Genomic DNA, 17,968 nt, shown 5'->3' with positions numbered 1-17,968 from the left:
TCATAGAGGTGTCATACATATTAATTAGGTGACACATCAGTATAAAAGCGAATATTTGATAAACATCAGCATAAAAGCGAATATTTGTATCAATCTACGAGGAAAGAGAGAGAATTAGTTTCATGGCCGTAAAACGTTTAGGCACCGTTACCAAGTCCTCGGGAATACAGTGAAACTCGTATTGATGGGTTTGAGGCGTTTCATGCAATTAAACATTGTTTGATGCCATCAAGCTTTTAATAATAATTAATTGTTTTATTTAGTTTTGGACTGCGTGAGTAGCTGATTCATATATATATATATATATATATCAATATCTTTTTTAACTTTGTGTATGACAATTATAATTTTAATTCAAAGAAATTGATCGGAATATCCGATCGTATTCATATGGTGTTCTGCTTCATCAGAGTTGACTGATTTATCCCTAGTTCATGCGCACACGATTATTCACCATAGCCATGCGTGCAGGACGATCCATCCATCTGGCAAACAAAAAGGGCAGGCACGCGTCACTGCATGACTCGCATCCTCACCCTTCCTTCCAAGCAGAGGAGAGAAAAGAAAAAAAGGCGCCAATCTGCAGTGCAGTAGCCATCATCGGTGCAAAAAGGCGCCAATCATGGCGCGCACGCCGGCCGGAGCTAAGGCAGATGGCCGGACCAGATCGGCAGATCAGAGAGAGAGAGAGAGATCAGAGAGAGAGAGAGCACTACACAATCGCGGCGATCTCACCTGCTTTTTTTCTTCTTCTTTTTTTTGCTCGTGTGAGCACTAGCTAGCTAGTTCGTCGACGGCGGCGGCGCTGATTCCCGGCCGGCGCATGATCCGATCGATCACGTGAAGGTGACGACCTCTCTTTCGTAGTGCTCGCCTTTCTGCTCACCACAGAAACCAGTGATGATGCGCTCAGCACGCGTTCAGCTAGATCCATCATCTAAACGGTGTTCTTTCGTATTTTTTTTACTCTGATGATTTTATGTGGATGTTTTTTCAAACTAGGTAAAATGTTCATCTTCTCAATTTTTTTTTCTAAAGTATTCCCTAGGTTCCACACTATAAGACTTTCTGATTGTTTAGATTTATATGTGTGTGAATGAATCTATACATATATATACAAAATATATACATGAACACATCGTTTATAACATTAAATAGCTATCAAATAATTAGAAAATTTTTCATATTTATCTTTATCTACACAAAAGAACACAGCAAACCTGTGGATTAAGGAGAAAGAACTAGCATCGTGGCCCGCGCAGACTGTACAGCTACCTTCGTTATGAAATTTCTTATATAATATAAATATAGTTTTATATTATATTTTAAAATATAAATATTAAAGTGCCAATATAGTTTTAGACTCAGACCTAACTTAGATCAAACTTTTACATTTGATGCTTCATGCAAATTAAAACAGAGACTCTTGTTATGTTACCTTAATAACATAATAGATCTAAGAATAATACTATAATAGATCAAAACTATACAAAATTTATGGCATAATATCTCTTCTTCCCTCCATCTTTTTCAATCACGTAACTTTCATATACATTACTTATTACTAATTTGTGATCGTTCATAACTTGTTTCAAATAACATAGCGTTTACTTATAAAATAAATTAAATATTTTTAGGCATATGAGAATTTTTTTAATCTAATCTTGCATGATATCCTCATGATCAGATGGCAGCAGGGCCGATTAAAAAAATTGATTTCTTCCCTTTTCTTGTCTTATTCAAAAAATATTATATTATCTTTTTTATCTCTTATTTTCTTTCGACGGCTCAATCCAAAAAAACCTAATTTTCAAAAATCATTATCTTTTGCTTTTTTCATTCTAAAAAAATCACTTGCTTTAATCCAAAAAATCATGTTCTTTTTTCTCCTAAAAACTATATTTTCTTTTTTATCTCATATTTTGCTCGATCCAAAAAAACCTGATTTTTTTTCTTTTCTTGTCCGTTCAAAAAAATCATTATCTTTTTTTCTATTCCAAAACGCACGTTCTTTTTTAATCAAAAAATCACGTTTTTCCTTAAAAAACTCATTATTCGATGTAGGTTCACAAAAATCCAATCCGATCCAGATTAAAAAATCCACGTACTTTTTCTCTTAAAAAACTTTTTTTCCTTATTTTCTCGATATTAATATAGAATTTTTTACTCCGTGAGAGCGAATGTGGTGACTCAATATTTTAAGATTATTTATAGATTGGGCTAGCTGAGTTGCGTCGAATGATCACGAATTCGCGATGGCTTTAGACGTGTGCGTGCATGGTGTGACAGGAGGCTAGCGAGCTAGCTTGGCCACATGCACGATCTTAGACCCTGGTTGGATCCATTAACTTTTTCTAAGTCTCAGTCATATTTAATGTTTAAATACTAATTTAGAAGTATTAAATATATACTATTAATAATTCACCTCATACTTTGGACTATTCGCGAGACAAATCTATTGAGCCTAATTTATCCATGATTAGCAAATATGATGCTACAGTAAATATTTATTAATCATGCATTAATTAGGCTTAAAAAAATTATCTAATGAAATAGCCTTTATTTATGCAATTATTTGTTATCCGTAGGGGTGGATAACGAGCTAACTCGGCTTGGCTCGGTCTGGCTCGTTAAGATAACGAGCTGGCTCAGCTCAGCTCGTTATCGTAACGAGCTAAAAACCCAGCTCGGCTCGGCTTGTTACAAAGCTCGAGCTGGCTCGTTAGGCTCACGAGCCATGCATGAAAAGTTAACTTAAACAATTTTTCAATAGATTATACAAGCAAATTTTCAGTTAAAACGTGCAAATCATATGAAATTGTATCTAAATATTAAAGTTTGAACCAACAAATCACATGGCGAACCTATAAAGTATTGAACATATGTTTTTTGGGGTGGAATCAATGAATATCGACGAATCGTGTATCTTTGGTCTAGCTCGTTAAGTTCGCGAGCAGCTCATGAGCTAGCTCGAGCTAGCTCGTTATCTCTAACGAGCTAAAATGCTAGCTCGACTCGTTAGAAAAATGAAACGAGCCGAGCCGAGTTTGTCACAAGTCGAACGAGCTAACGAGCCATGAGCTTTCTGTCCACCCCTAGTTATCCGTCTATGACTAAAAAATCCTTGGATCCAAACAACTTCTTGAGACCCTATATGTTTACCTCCAACTTTTTTTAATTCATGTCACATCAAATGCTTGGACATTAGTTAGAAGTATTAAATATAAACTATTAATAAAATCCACCTCATACTCTGGACTATTTCGCGAGACGAATATATTGAGCCTAATTTATTCATAATTAATGAATGTGATGCTACAGTAAACATTTGCTAATCGTGGATTACTAGGCTTTAAAAAATTGTCTAATGAAATAGCATTTATTTATACAATTAATTTTATTATCAGTTTATAATTAATACTCCTAATAAAAAAATCTCTGATCTAAACAGGCATGAAGGCTGTGTTCTTTTGGCACTTTTTGACTAGATAGACGAGCTGAGAGGTGGTCTGAAGCAGACCGAACTACTATAAAAGTTATAAAAGTTTATAGTAATGGTGCCAGGGAATCTATCATCAACACCTACTCTTATTGTATTTTTACAATTTATCCCCTTAACTTCGTAATATTAAAATCAATCAAATATAGATGGATATTCACATAAAATCAAATTGATATGGATATTTCCTCCATAAAAAAGATAGTTACATATTTCATGAAAAATATTTTTCTATTTATTCTAGGAATAACATAATATATTTTTATCATTTACAAAACACAGGCATCCAGCTAGTATATGTAAAGTATGTACATACAAACTTTCGATATATAGATTATATATATGTAAGCTTTATATATACTTATTTCAGTGTATAATTTTCATTGACATATCTTCCTAGGATGGTATTAATTATTTAAAAAATAATATTAATTATTTTTTATGATTTAATTTATTATTATACAAATTTTAAGCCTGGTTTATAATTTTATGTTTAAATAAAAATTAAATAAGATGGATAGTTGAACGTAAACATATGATCGAAAAGATAAATAGCGTCGAGTAAAAAATCTGACGGAGTACTACTCGGCTGCATGCATGTATATGAGCCTGAGTTAGTTTCCTGTTCACCACGTTGCCACGGGTCTCGAACTCTCGATCGTCTCGTCCAAAATGGGATATCTGGCCGGCCGGGAAACACCAGCCGGCGGCGAGCGGTGGCTGGATTCCATTTGGAGCCCAACCCCAACCCGGCATCTACCGCCTGCTGCTGCAGCGTACTCCCATGAATTTTTTTATTAAATAAACATTTTTAAGCAAGTAATTTTATTACTAAACCATCAAACAAAATTTTTCTAAAACTAAACCTTTTGATCACGTCAGTGTTGGTGACGTGGCAAGATAATACTGCCACGCAGCCTGGTCAGTATGGCATGGCGCGGCAAGACAAATACGGTCACGTCACCAACAATGGCGTGCAAGCCGTTTCGCCGCGCCAGTGTTGGCGGCGTGGCCAAAAGGTTCATATGGTTGAAATATTTTCTCCGGAGGTTTAGTAATAAAATTATTTATTAAAAATGTTTAAACAATAAAAAAAATTCTACTCCCATCTAGTTCTATGTAATTCTTAGTACTTTTAAGATAATATGATCTCTGAAACATATCTTTAACTATAATATTTTATCATAATATTAAGAAATAAACAATAATTAATTTTACGAAAGTACATTTAGGCTAATCCATACAACATAGTTTAGTGTTTTCAAGCTGAATATATACATTTAAAAGTTATTGATGGTTAAATTTAAAATGGTTTGACTTTAACCTGATCCAAAACGTCACCAACTATGAAACCCGAGGAAGAACCAACTTCAATTCAATTCTTAGCTATCACTCACTTCCTCCCTTAAAAATATAAATTAATTTAAAGTGGTAATTCTTATAGCAAGTTCAATAGTATGACCATCTACTCGCTCCAATTCATCTATAGTCAATTTAATAGCCAATTTATACCATAGTTATCTACATAACATCAATACATAGTCCCACATATCATACACATTTTATCTTAGAGCCCGTGTGCAGCTGGCTGCAAATTAGTAGCCCACCTCTCTTCTCTCTCCTCTCTTATCTCTTTAAAATATACTTATAGCTATTTTATAGCCTGCTGTTGTACCTGCTCTTACGATTTGTTTATGGCTCGTTCGCAGGAGAGAGTGCCAAGCAGTCTAATCAGTTCATGCAAACCAAGAAAAGCCATTAGTATATGATTAATTAAGTTTTAGCTATTAATAACTTGAAGAATGGATTAATATGATTTTTTTAAAACAACTTCCGTATAAACTTTTTTAGCAAAAAGTACACCGTTTAGTAGTTCGGGAAGCGTGCACGCGGAAAAAGAGAGGAAAATTATACTCAACAGTGTCTCAAGAACGAGCCCTATGTCACCCTGTTATACATTCTTTAATATAAAATTTTATTATTTTGGAGAAGTTAAGGTTTGAGAGAAAAGATTAAGTATAAATACTAAATAAATAAAATGTGGTGATAATTATTAGGACAAGCTAGCCAAGAAGAAATTGGAATTAGAATTAACTGACCGGACATTGATACAGTAGTATCTCTTTTATATATATATATATATATATATATATAAAGGTAGCTAGAAGCGACTACGAAAAGCATGCAGCGGCAGCTTCTTGTGCGGTGTACGAGCAGATCTAGCATGTGAACCATACGTACGATACGTAGTACATGTGCTGTCCATGTACGTACGTGCCGGTGGTTGACCATACATACGTGGGCTCTGTTGCTACTAACCCTTGACGACCGACGATATTTTTAGAAATACTGGTACGCGAGCTACAGGGTTGAAAGTCAAATACAACTCTAGGAGACTGATAAAAATGTTATTACCTCGTATTTTGGTCTTCCAGATATTCTTATGAATGCCAGTGAAATGGACGTGTATACAAGACATATACATTAATCTATAGATAAATCTATATATGTTAAAACATTTTATGCAATATAAACAGATGGAATACATATACGAATTCCAGGTTAAAAACATAAATATTAACATGAGATCAGAACCTAAACAAAATATTGCATTAAATAAATTCAAAATTAAAAAACTCAGCAAATTGATTTACATAAGAATCCAAGTAATTTAGAAAATTAGGGTTAAAAATAAATAATGTTTAAATATGTGTAAATGTAGAAATCTATACTAGATTAATTAAGAATAAAAACATAAAATCGGCAAAATGATTACGATATGATTTCTAAAGTTAAAAAACACAAAAAAAGTAGAAAATGACACTAAAATGACAAAAACAAAGTTGTAAATGTACTTCCCAGATGTATACTACCAAAAGAAGTGTCCACATCAAAATACAAATATATATATATATATTAATAAATTAGAACTAAAATACAACAAAATTTTGATCGATTTAGCATGAGTAACATGTAAAACAATTATCTTTGTTTCTTGCTATAAAACATTTTAAGTTTATTTAAGTAAAACAACTTTTTAAGATAAACATGTTTGTAGACAAACTTAGCATTCAACATAGAACAAATATACTCAAAATATATTTGATATAAGATTCAAAGAAACTAATTTCATTTGCTACATTTTCCTTATAACTTGATCAAATTTAAAAAACCATGCCTTCATAAAAAAAAATCAAATCGATCGTCTAATTGGATAAGCACTTGGGGCAGGATTTTGCTTTTGAAATATTTTACCCATGTTGAAATATTTTCCTTTTGAAATAATTCACAGTTGCAACTGCTTATAAACCAAAATTTAAATTTTTGAACTTAATTTTATGGTTTTTTCATCGTGTTTTTTTACAGCTTTTGCTTTTGAGTCGCTATAGATACATATATAAAAGTTTTATCTGTAAATTATTTTTTGCAAACAAAAAATAATTTTAACTAATTAAATGAACTGTTCAGGTACTACTTGTTAGCAAAAAAGAGGAGTTCTAAAAACTTTTAAGGACGTGCATGGGATATGGACCTGCTGATCTGGTACTTTTTTTTCAGAGGGCCTGTTTAGTTCCCAAAAATTTTCACCCAAAAACATTACATCGATCTTTGAACATCTAAATAGAGTATTAAACAATAACAAAACTAAAAAATTGCACAGTTATGTGACAAATCGTTAGATGAATCTTTTGAGCCTAATTAGTACATGATTAGTCATAAGTAATACAGTAACCCATATGCGCTAATGACGGATTAATTAGACTCAAAAGATTCGTCTCGCAGTTTATAGGCCAGCCGTGAAATTCTTTTTCCATTCGCGTCCAAAAACCTCTTCCGACATCCGATGAAACGTTTAATGTGATATGCAAGAATTTTTATTTCTCCGACTAAACATCCCTTTAATGAGTAAAGAGAATACTGAAAACTCTGCTGCTTTGCTCGTTCTTCTTCTGCTACTAGTAGTACTCCGGACAGTACTGAAATGCTGATCCACACGGAGAAGTCGTACGTACCGGTAAGAATGCAATGAACTCTCATCGGCCGGCTTGACCCGGCAGTGAGAACATGAGCATCCACTTGCCACTGCCGTTTCTAACCAATTTAGCGCAAGGAATATTCGTGTGATTAATGAGATTAACTGAAATTTTAGTGGCATTTTCTACACATTCCCCGTTTGCTTACGCCATTCTCAGTGAATGACTTTATGGTGTTATTTCTAACAGTATCGTGTCATAAAAAAATATTTAACTGTGCGAATGAAGCGTGTGTTCTTAATGCAAAAATTTCACGTAAATGTTGTATCTAAGTGATTAATAAGAGTTAAGTAAATGTGTGGAGATGAAACGAATTTGAAGTCGGTGAGAAGTCGTCTAGAAGAAAGTGAATAGAACACTTAGAGTAACCACGGTTAAAATTGTCGGACTTACGTAAATTTAGAGACAAAAATGTCCATGAGAAAACTCTCTTAAATTGGAAAAAAAAATGTGACCAGGCTTACATAATTTTGGAACGAACTTTCGACAATTTTATTAAGTTATATTTTTGTATGAAAGAATAATTCAATAAAATAAAAAATATCAAATCTACAAAATATCAAAAGTTTGAAATTACTATCCCCTAATTTCCTTTTGCATTGAAAAAAAATGTAAAATCCTGAATGCTACAGCACAAAAAGACACTACTAGAGTTGCTCCATGCTCTGATACTCACGCGCGATGCACGGCGAAAACGCATATACACAACTTATACGTACGCACACAAGAGATACGATCAACTATACTACTACGACGCACGGACGCTGAAAACAAATACTGCTCCAACATTTCATATATAGAGGACGTAATTAACTTACACAGTTAACTGAAAATATAAGTGAGGCTTACGATATCTTTAATGATAAATTAAGTCACAACTAATAAGTATATAACAGTTCAAATAGAACAAATAATTAATAATATGTTTATACGTCGCTATTTAGGTCTATTTAGTTGGGAAAAAATTTTAGATTTGGTTGTCACATCATATATACAAACACACATTTAAAATATTAAACTTAATCTAATAATAAATAAATTAAAGATTCATCAGAAAGACGAATTTATTAAGTCTAATTAATTTGTTATTAGTAAATGTTTAGTGTAGCACTGCATTATCAAATCATAACGTACCTAGGCTTAAAATATATGTCTCGTATTTATACGTAATCTATGTAATTATTTTTTCTATATTTTACACTCTATATCTAACATTTAATGTGATAGCGTGAAAATTTTTGTTTTGTACTGCCTATGCATTACAAATAGAACATATAATTAATAATGTGTTTATACGTCAGCGACATTATGTATTTAAAACCGAACACTATCGAAAATTGTGGGACCCTGCATTGTTCCTGTAACCCCAAAAAGAGCAGACAAAGCAAAGTGAAATGGGACGCCCACAAAAAAAAGTTTTTTATATATTAAAAAAAGTAAACAAAAACGAGCCCAAATTCAGCACAAGAAAAATAGTTTTAAAAAAAATACGCGTGGTCCGTATCCGCGTCAGCCGCCGCTTGACCGCGGAATTTTATTTCCCGCGAAAAAAAAAACACAACCAAAAACGAAACGCAGCGCGAGCAGCAGTGTAACGCAGCACGCACCTACCCCACCACCTCGCTCGCTCGCGCGCGCGCGCGGCTGAGCCGACGACGAAGACGACGGCGACCACCACGGCGACTGGTAAACGGCAAGCGCCCTCACCCACCTCACGTCGGTATAAATATCCCCCACGCCCCAAACGCCTCCCCACCTCACCGTCCTCCTCCTCCTCCTCCTCACGAAACCGCCGTTCCTCCGTCGAGAGCAGAGTTTTCTTGGAGAAGATTTCTCGAGTGATTCTTGGTTCGCCGGAGAAGAAGAGGTGGAGATGAACCATAGCAGGGCGGGCGCCGCGGATGGCGCCGGCGGCGCGGGGGATATCGTGGAGGCCGGCGCGGAGGGTCCGCCGCCGCCGCAGAGGGAGAGGCTGGTGCCGCACAGCGGGCCCCTGAGCAAGAGGTCCGGGATGAGGAAGAGCGCGAGGTTCGCGGAGTCGGTGTCGGCGCCGCTGTCCGCGCCGTCGGGCGCGCCGGCGCGGCGCGGCGGCGGCGGCGACGACGACGAGGAGGACTACGTAGAGATCACCCTCGACGTGCGCGACGACTCGGTGGCGGTGCACAGCGTGAAGCCCGCGGGCGGCGCGGAGGACTCCGACGTCACGCTGCTGGCGCGCACGCTGGAGAAGCGGTCGTCGTCGTTCGGCCACTCCGTCATCCGGAACGCCTCGTCGCGGATCAAGCAGGTGTCGCAGGAGCTCCGCCGCCTCGCCTCCGTCAACCGCCGCGGCGGCGGCGCCGGCGGCCCGCGCATCGACCGCTCCAAGTCCGCCGCCGCGCACGCCCTCAAGGGCCTCAAGTTCATCAGCCGCGCCGAGGGCGGCGCCGGCTGGCCCGCCGTCGAGAAGCGCTTCGACGAGCTCGCCAAGGACGGCCTCCTCCCCCGCTCCAAGTTCGGCCAGTGCATCGGTACGCCTCACCACCACACCACCATCTCGTCCTCCTCTTCCTCCTCTCCTCCAACCAATTGCTTCAACTAATCACCCAAAAAAACCTCTTCCAACCGCAGGGATGAAGGAGCTGGAGTTCGCCGGCGAGCTGTTCGACGCGCTGGCGAGGCGGCGGAACATCTCCGGCGACAGCATCAGCAAGGCGGAGCTGCTCGAGTTCTGGGACCAAATCTCCGACACCAGCTTCGACAGCCGTCTCCAAACCTTCTTCGACATGTACGCAACCCCGCCATTAATCTCCATTAACCAAACGATTAGCTTCTTAATTCCATCCATTAACGCCTGGATTAACCAACTGTCTGCTTCGGTAATTAATGAACAGGGTTGATAAGAACGCCGACGGCAGGATCACAGAAGAGGAGGTCAAAGAGGTAATCCAACCAAACCCACTTTTGTGTCCCTCCAAGAACATACCATCTTAGAATTTGAATTATATATATATTTTTTGGTAATTCCTGTAAAATTCATGTATTTCGAAGAAGGCTTTTGGTTTCGGTTTCGGTCTCTGTTTCTTGTTCTAAGATAGTATGGTAGCTTAGCTAGCTAGCTTCACACTCAATTGCCGGTTGCCATTTGCACATCAGCATCATCGACCAGTTCTACTAACTGCACATCCTGATCCGTTGAGGACGGCATGTTCTGCTTGACTTTTTATGGGTGTCTTCTACTTCAAGTTCTTGCTCGTGTCCCGATCGCAATGGCCAACCAAACTTGCATTTTTTTAAATTAAATTTATTGTTGTATCAGAATTTTGATTAAGAAAGATCGTGTTTTGTTTTTCTGGTAGCCAAAACCGAGAAAGATTCAATCTTTTTGGGGTTAAGTGATTAAACTAAGATGATGGGTGATGCAGATCATCACGCTGAGCGCGTCGGCGAACAAGCTGTCCAAGGTGCAGGAGCAGTCCGAGGAGTACGCCCGCCTCATCATGGAGGAGCTCGACCCCAGCAACCTCGGCTACATCGAGGTATGTATGTCGCTGTCAATGCCGGCGGCGGCAACAATGGCGTCGTAGTCGATCGTCGCAGCATCGTTGGATGTAGCGAAGAATGGAGGAGCTAACCAGTCAACCATGGCGGTATTGTGGTTGCAGCTGTACAACCTGGAGATGCTGCTGCTGCAGGCGCCGAGCCAGTCGGTGAGGATAGGGACGACGAACAGCCGGAACCTGAGCCAGATGCTGAGCCAGAACCTCCGGCCGACGGCGGAGCCCAACCCGCTCCGGCGGTGGTACCGCCGCGCCAGCTACTTCCTGGAGGACAACTGGCGGCGCGTCTGGGTGCTCCTCCTCTGGCTCGCCGTCTGCGCTGGCCTCTTCTCCTACAAGTTCGTCCAGTACCGGCGGCGCGCCGTGTTCGACGTCATGGGCTACTGCGTCTGCGTCGCCAAGGGCGGCGCCGAGACGCTCAAGTTCAACATGGCGCTCATCCTCCTCCCGGTCTGCCGCAACACCGTCACCTGGATCCGCAACCGCGCCGCCGTCGCCCGCGTCGTCCCGTTCGACGACAACCTCAACTTCCACAAGGTGATCGCCGTCGGCATCACCGTCGGCGCCGGGCTCCACATCATCTCCCATCTCACCTGCGACTTCCCGCGGCTGCTCCACGCCACCGACGCCGAGTACGAGCCGATGAAGCCGTTCTTCGGCGACCGGCGGCCGCCCAACTACTGGTGGTTCGTGAAGGGCACCGAGGGGTGGACGGGGCTCGTCATGCTCGTCCTCATGGCCGTCGCCTTCACCCTCGCCACGCCGTGGTTCCGCCGCGGCCGCCTCCGCCTCCCGCGCCCGCTCAACCGCCTCACCGGCTTCAACGCCTTCTGGTACTCCCACCACTTCTTCGTCGTCGTCTACGCCCTCCTCATCGTCCATGGCCACTACCTCTACCTCACCAAGGATTGGTACAAGAAAACCGTAAGTGGCTTCGACTTGGTGTCCTTGGTGTTTCGACCCTACGTGGCGGTGCTGACGGGGCGATATGTTTGCTGACGTGGCACAGACGTGGATGTACCTGGCGGTGCCGATGTGCCTGTACGCGTGCGAGCGGCTGACGAGGGCGCTCCGGTCGAGCGTGCGGCCGGTGAAGATACTCAAGGTGGCGGTGTACCCCGGCAACGTGCTGTCGCTGCACTTCTCCAAGCCACAGGGTTTCAGGTACAAGAGTGGCCAATACATCTTCGTCAACTGCGCCGCCGTCTCGCCGTTCCAATGGTAAGCGCATCATCCGATCCATTAAGGCTGTCCGGTCCAGTCCGGTCCGGTCATATTCGTATATATAAAACCATGTGGCTAAATACATGTAGTATGGCGTAGGAGACTACTTTTTTTAAGAAAAAAAAAGTAGTTAAATCCCCTGTGGGTCTTGTTGATTTGATTAAGCAATTAAAAGTTTCTTAAGTGGAGGTACTTTGAGCATCATCTTCCAATTATTAGGATGGCTAAGATAGCCATGGGATGGATTTTGTTGCATATAGTAATCTGCAATAAAAGATGGAGTGCTGACCATGTGTCCCCACCTACAGGCACCCATTTTCAATCACGTCGGCTCCACAGGACGACTACGTCAGCGTCCACATCAGGACGCTCGGTGACTGGACACGGGAGCTTAAGAACGTCTTCTCAAGGGTACTAAGCCAGTCCCATCTCACCCTCCTCCATTCATCACAAATCTCAATCTTATCCAAGTTTAATTCCCTCCAAATCTCATTATTATTATTAATATTATCATCGTCACCGTTGTTACTGTTGCTAACATTTACGCTATAACAAAATCACTACACGTTTTTCTTAAACTAAAAACACTAATAATATCACGACACGAATTCAGGTATGCCGGCCGCCGACAGAGGGGAAGAGCGGGTTGCTCCGAGCGGAGTACGACCGCGACGGCGCCATGACCAACCCAAGGTAAGAAACACAACCCCCCATACCTCAAAAAAAATATCGCATTCCATCAATTTGTCGACTTCAATTTTTCACCTTCTTATTCAAAACTCACCCAAAAATAAAAGGAAAAAACAGAGCACAAAATGTAGTTGGCAGGCATGGTCCAACATGATCGGATCCAGCCTTGCAATGAGCGTGTGGGGGAAAGCGACCCGGTGGGTCGGACCGAACCGGGTCACCGGTCAGGGCTGCGACCGAGTGTGATCGGGTCAGCTGTTGCGCACCATTTTTACACTTGTGTGTGGCTCATGGCAGGTTTGGTGGTTGGTAGGATTAATGGTGCTAGTGGCAGTGTAAACATAATTACCACTACTAATTAGTATATGTTCCACGCATGATCAAAGTGTGACATGAGTCGGTAGCCACCATTTCTGACCTTAAAAGATACTCACTCCGTTCCGTCCCTAGATGTTTAACGTCATTGACTTTTTATATACGTTTGATCATTCGTCTCATTTAAATTTTTTTAAAATATGTAAAGTTATATATATGCATAAAATTATACTTAACAATAAATAAATGATATAAAAATAATTAGAAATTATATAAATTTTTTAATAAGACTAATGGTCAAACATACATTAAAAAGTCAACAACGTCAAATATTTAGGGACGGATATAGTAATTTTTCTCCAGTGGAATATCTATGCATATAGTGTGTTCTCTCTCTCTTGTGCATGGCTTGCATTATCTCTGAGGCTCTGACCTAAGCTTGCACTGGGTGAGAATGAGAATCAGAGAGTGAGATCATTTCTTGCATCAGCCATGAACAGAAATGTAGTAGTACAAAGCTGGCTGGCTCATGCTTTCACATGGCTTTGTGTTGTGTTCCCTTCTGTTGGTGACACTTGTGTTTGTCTTCATCATGTGCATACATATATATAGAATATAGTATATGTGTTCTGAGTTCACCTTTGTTGTTCTGTAGAGCATGATCTTTGACATTTGGTAGATAGGTTAGTGATAATTTAGTCGGTGTAATGGTAGGGTAAATTATTTAAGTGGGTTGCACTAATTGAATAGTGGCTGGTGATGGTAATGAGTTTGGGGGGAGAGAAAAGATAAAAGTGAAGTTTTTTTTTTGTGCTGTGGAAGACGGCCATTAGTTGAGGATAAGGCGGTGAAGGGGGGATGTTTGTGCCAAGCCACATATTCCATTGATTTTCCTTTTTGTTTGTTTGTAGAATAAGAATGGAATATGTATATTTTTTTCTAGTAGGGACAAACAATAAAATCTTTTGGTGACAGGAGAACAGCATATATTGTCAGCTCATGTTCTATCTGCATCATTGAAATGTAAAATATAGGGTTAAAGATTCCATTTTTTCCCCTATCTAGTAGCCCTCCACGTCTGACTCTTGCCTTGGGTCTTCTAATTCAACACCACAGAAATATCTTGCTAGAATACACCATTTTTCATTTTACATTACGATTAACCCATGATGATTAATTAACTTAGCTTAATTAACAAACTTATGAAATGAATGTTTTTGGCGCCAAAAAGAATTAATTTTTGTCTGTTTTGGTCGGGGTGCAGCTTCCCGAAGGTGTTGATCGACGGGCCGTACGGGGCGCCGGCGCAGGACTACAAGCAGTACGACATCGTGCTGCTCGTCGGGCTGGGCATCGGCGCGACGCCGATGATCTCCATCATCAAGGACATCATCAACAACATGCGGCAGCTGGACGGCGACCTGGAGAACGGCGGCGGCGACGCGTCGGTGCCGTCGTCGTTCAGGACGCGGCGGGCCTACTTCTACTGGGTGACGAGGGAGCAGGGGTCGTTCGAGTGGTTCAGGGGGGTGATGGACGAGGTGGCGGAGACGGACAAGAAGGGGGTGATCGAGCTCCACAACTACTGCACCAGCGTGTACGAGGAAGGGGACGCCCGGTCGGCGCTCATCGCCATGCTCCAGTCGCTCAACCACGCCAAGCACGGCGTCGACGTCGTCTCCGGCACCCGCGTCAAGACCCACTTCGCCCGCCCCAACTGGCGCAACGTCTACAAGCGCATCGCCCTCAACCACCGCGACCAACGCGTCGGTACGTGCTCCACCCTCCCTCCTCCTCCTCCTCCGCCGCCGCCATCGTCGCAGTCGTCTTGCTCCTCAATTGTTCTTAACTTAGAGCAATTTTACCGTACTTGAGAAAGTATCGATGGTTACTGTATTTTCTAGTGGAAAATTTGATAATACCTTGGGATACAAAAATTTTGAATGAATTTTTTGGTACATACACATACTTTCTTAAGGGGGGTGAAATTGTGCTTTAGCTAATCCTTGCATGCTTCCTGAAATTAGAATTGATCATGCTATAGTTGGCTGAGCTGGTTTGATTTGAAATGGGGTTGGCATATAGCTTTCTTCTGGGGGATCTAGCTGATGGGGACAAGCATGATCAGAGTTTTGAGGGTTGAGTGTTCAATTTGAACTAGTGATGGACTGGGTGAAGCAGTTATTAAGACTGAACAGTAACCTGCTAGAGAGAACAGGGGGGGTGGGGCATATTAGTCAATGTTAGTTTTGATTGGTAATTAGATTGCAACTGAATGCTTGGTAACCCAAAAAACATCATTGTTAGTGCTTCCTGATAGTTTCAGCCAATAAGTGAAAAGATGGTACTTCTTAGCCAAAGCTTTTGACAGGTGTCTTGCATTCTTTTAACAAGCAATACATGCATCATGAATAGCATTAGCAACATCAGGCTTGAGATTTATTCATATTTTTAGTTTGTGGATTGGGGGGAAGTTTGTTAGGTTGAATACGAATCATATTAGTATATAAGTTATGGATTGACCAATCATTGTTACCTCCTGATAGTTACAACCACTTGATGTACAGTCCATTTAGAACCTAGATATACATTAACAATACATGAGTGAATTATCTTCGACTTCTTCACTCATGAAACCAAAAGATTCCAAAGATATGCTTGTGCATGTTTTCAAGAAGTGCTCCCTTACCTAACTGTATCATTGTCAGGCATGATGTTATCATCTCAATCCTTTCTCATTGGGGATAAGACCTACAAGCCTGATCAATCAGCATCCTATCCTGTGTGCATGTACTGTAGCAATTCTGAAACATGACACTAACCGTTCTTCTTCTTCTTTGACATCACCAGGGGTGTTCTACTGCGGAGCGCCGGTGCTGACGAAGGAACTGCGTGAGCTTGCGCAAGACTTCTCGAGAAAGACGTCGACGAAATTTGACTTCCACAAGGAGAATTTCTAGTTTTCTGGAAGAATCAAAATTCAAGTTTTCGCACTACGGTGTTTAGTACATACAAAGTTCTATACATATGACAAAATATGACATACATATGAAACTGTAGAGGGACTAGATCAAAGTAGGTATTGCTTGATTCTGGCCAGTTTGGTCAGAGAATTTCATCAGTTTTTTGCTCTGGAAGAATAATCCAATGCCCCCTTGTACAGATCTTCTCCCAGATATACTTTTGTATTACTTAGACTAGCCAATTTGATCAATCAGCTTCTATCTAGTAGCTTGTAGAGAGTTTGATGGAGGCCTAATCAGGTCAAAACTATCAACAATGTTTGGCAAGGACAAGAAAATCATGCACATTGCAAGAAAGAAAGTACTACACTTTACTGTGGACCTGCAGACCACACCTGATATTGGAGCACTGCACATGGTGGCCAACAAACATGAACAACCACACACCTCAAGTCCTCAACCAATGAGCACTGCTAACATATTAGGATTCTAGAAGATATGAGCATGATGGTAGGCCTGGCCCACAGAGCAAGTAGAGTAGTTATCTTGGTTTTACTTTTTGGAATATCTGTTCTTTCTGTTCCTTCAATGTTTTACTCCATTCTATTTTGTCAAGTGCATAATGAAGAGGGGAGTGCAGCATATTGCAGAATAATGCTTTTGCAAGGCTGTAAATGCACTGTTGAATTAATAAAAAAACAGTTTTTTTTCTTTAGTTCCATTTTAACTATTTCTACAGCTACTCTATCTAATCCCTGTTCCAGTCATGAATTGTGATAGGCAAGGTTAGTCTCAAATTCTGCCAGCTGTCACAGACAATCCAAACTTGATGTAATTTTCTTAGTTGTTTATTACTGAAATCAGATAATTCAATATATTTTTTTCATATACAGTTATCTTGGTCAAGATTATGTACTATCATACCATCCTGTTGCCATCTATCTCATGATAAAGAAGTTTCAGCTTGACTTCGTGGATAAACCAAGTACTTGACTGATACAAATCTTGTCTATTATCAATAAGTAAATTTAGCTATGCAAAGTAGTGCACCCTGACTGTAACTATATGAATAACGATGTTGATGATTCTATAGCAATTATGACAAAACCACATACAAACTGACAAACTCCCGTTTGCAGGATCAACTTGGAGGCTGCTAGTTCCTGAACATCAAGCATATTCTATTCATAAAGTATTTTTATTAAAAGTAAAGCTTAGGGTCAATATTTTGTGTTTTAATATTCTTGACATTTTTACTTCTTAAGAGAGAAAAAAATTGCACACCTTTGTTTGGTCTTGGAGAGTTGGTCAAAGCTAGAAACGTTTCTCACCCATCATCATATGGCAAGTTCTTGAATAATCTGCTCTTCTGTTGTTCTATATATTCTTGATCAATATATATTGTTTAATACTACAGTCTTCCTTTCAATCTTCCTCAATTTTTTGCTTGTGAAAACAAGAAAGGCCATTATCATGGAAAATCACTATCAGCGAGGAAATATGTCCGCGAAGCAAAACCGACGTTTCAAAATCCTCCAAAATTTGCACCCCAAGATGTCAATGATGAAGAATTCATCCTGAAAAAGATGGGAGAACCAAGTCATCTAAAACGAAAAGAGGAGACATAAACTCCACAAGTTTCTTTAGGTGACCACCTTTCACAAAGACCCACTTTTACTGTAACTGATCAAAGAAATTCTTGAC

The 17,968-nt window shown here is 40.3% G+C and overlaps 1 protein-coding gene across 1 annotated transcript; it reads left to right on the top strand.

Moving 5' to 3' along the window:
- Positions 1–9,306: 9,306 nt before the first annotated feature.
- LOC102709038 (respiratory burst oxidase homolog protein B) lies at positions 9,307–16,600 on the top strand. The gene is made up of 10 exons (XM_006663435.3): positions 9,307–10,043; positions 10,144–10,300; positions 10,407–10,455; positions 10,938–11,051; positions 11,178–11,996; positions 12,082–12,293; positions 12,605–12,707; positions 12,910–12,989; positions 14,566–15,071; positions 16,152–16,600. The coding sequence occupies exons 1-10, from the start codon at positions 9,407–9,409 to the stop codon at positions 16,259–16,261; spliced, it is 2,787 nt and encodes a 928-aa protein (XP_006663498.2). The 5' UTR covers positions 9,307–9,406; the 3' UTR covers positions 16,262–16,600.
- Positions 16,601–17,968: the final 1,368 nt, after the last annotated feature.

Source organism: Oryza brachyantha, chromosome 11, assembly GCF_000231095.2.
Source record: "Oryza brachyantha chromosome 11, ObraRS2, whole genome shotgun sequence".
Classification (NCBI taxonomy): domain Eukaryota; kingdom Viridiplantae; phylum Streptophyta; class Magnoliopsida; order Poales; family Poaceae; genus Oryza; species Oryza brachyantha.
Note: the sequence above shows the minus strand (reverse complement) of the source record. Positions and strands in the feature narration are given on the sequence as shown.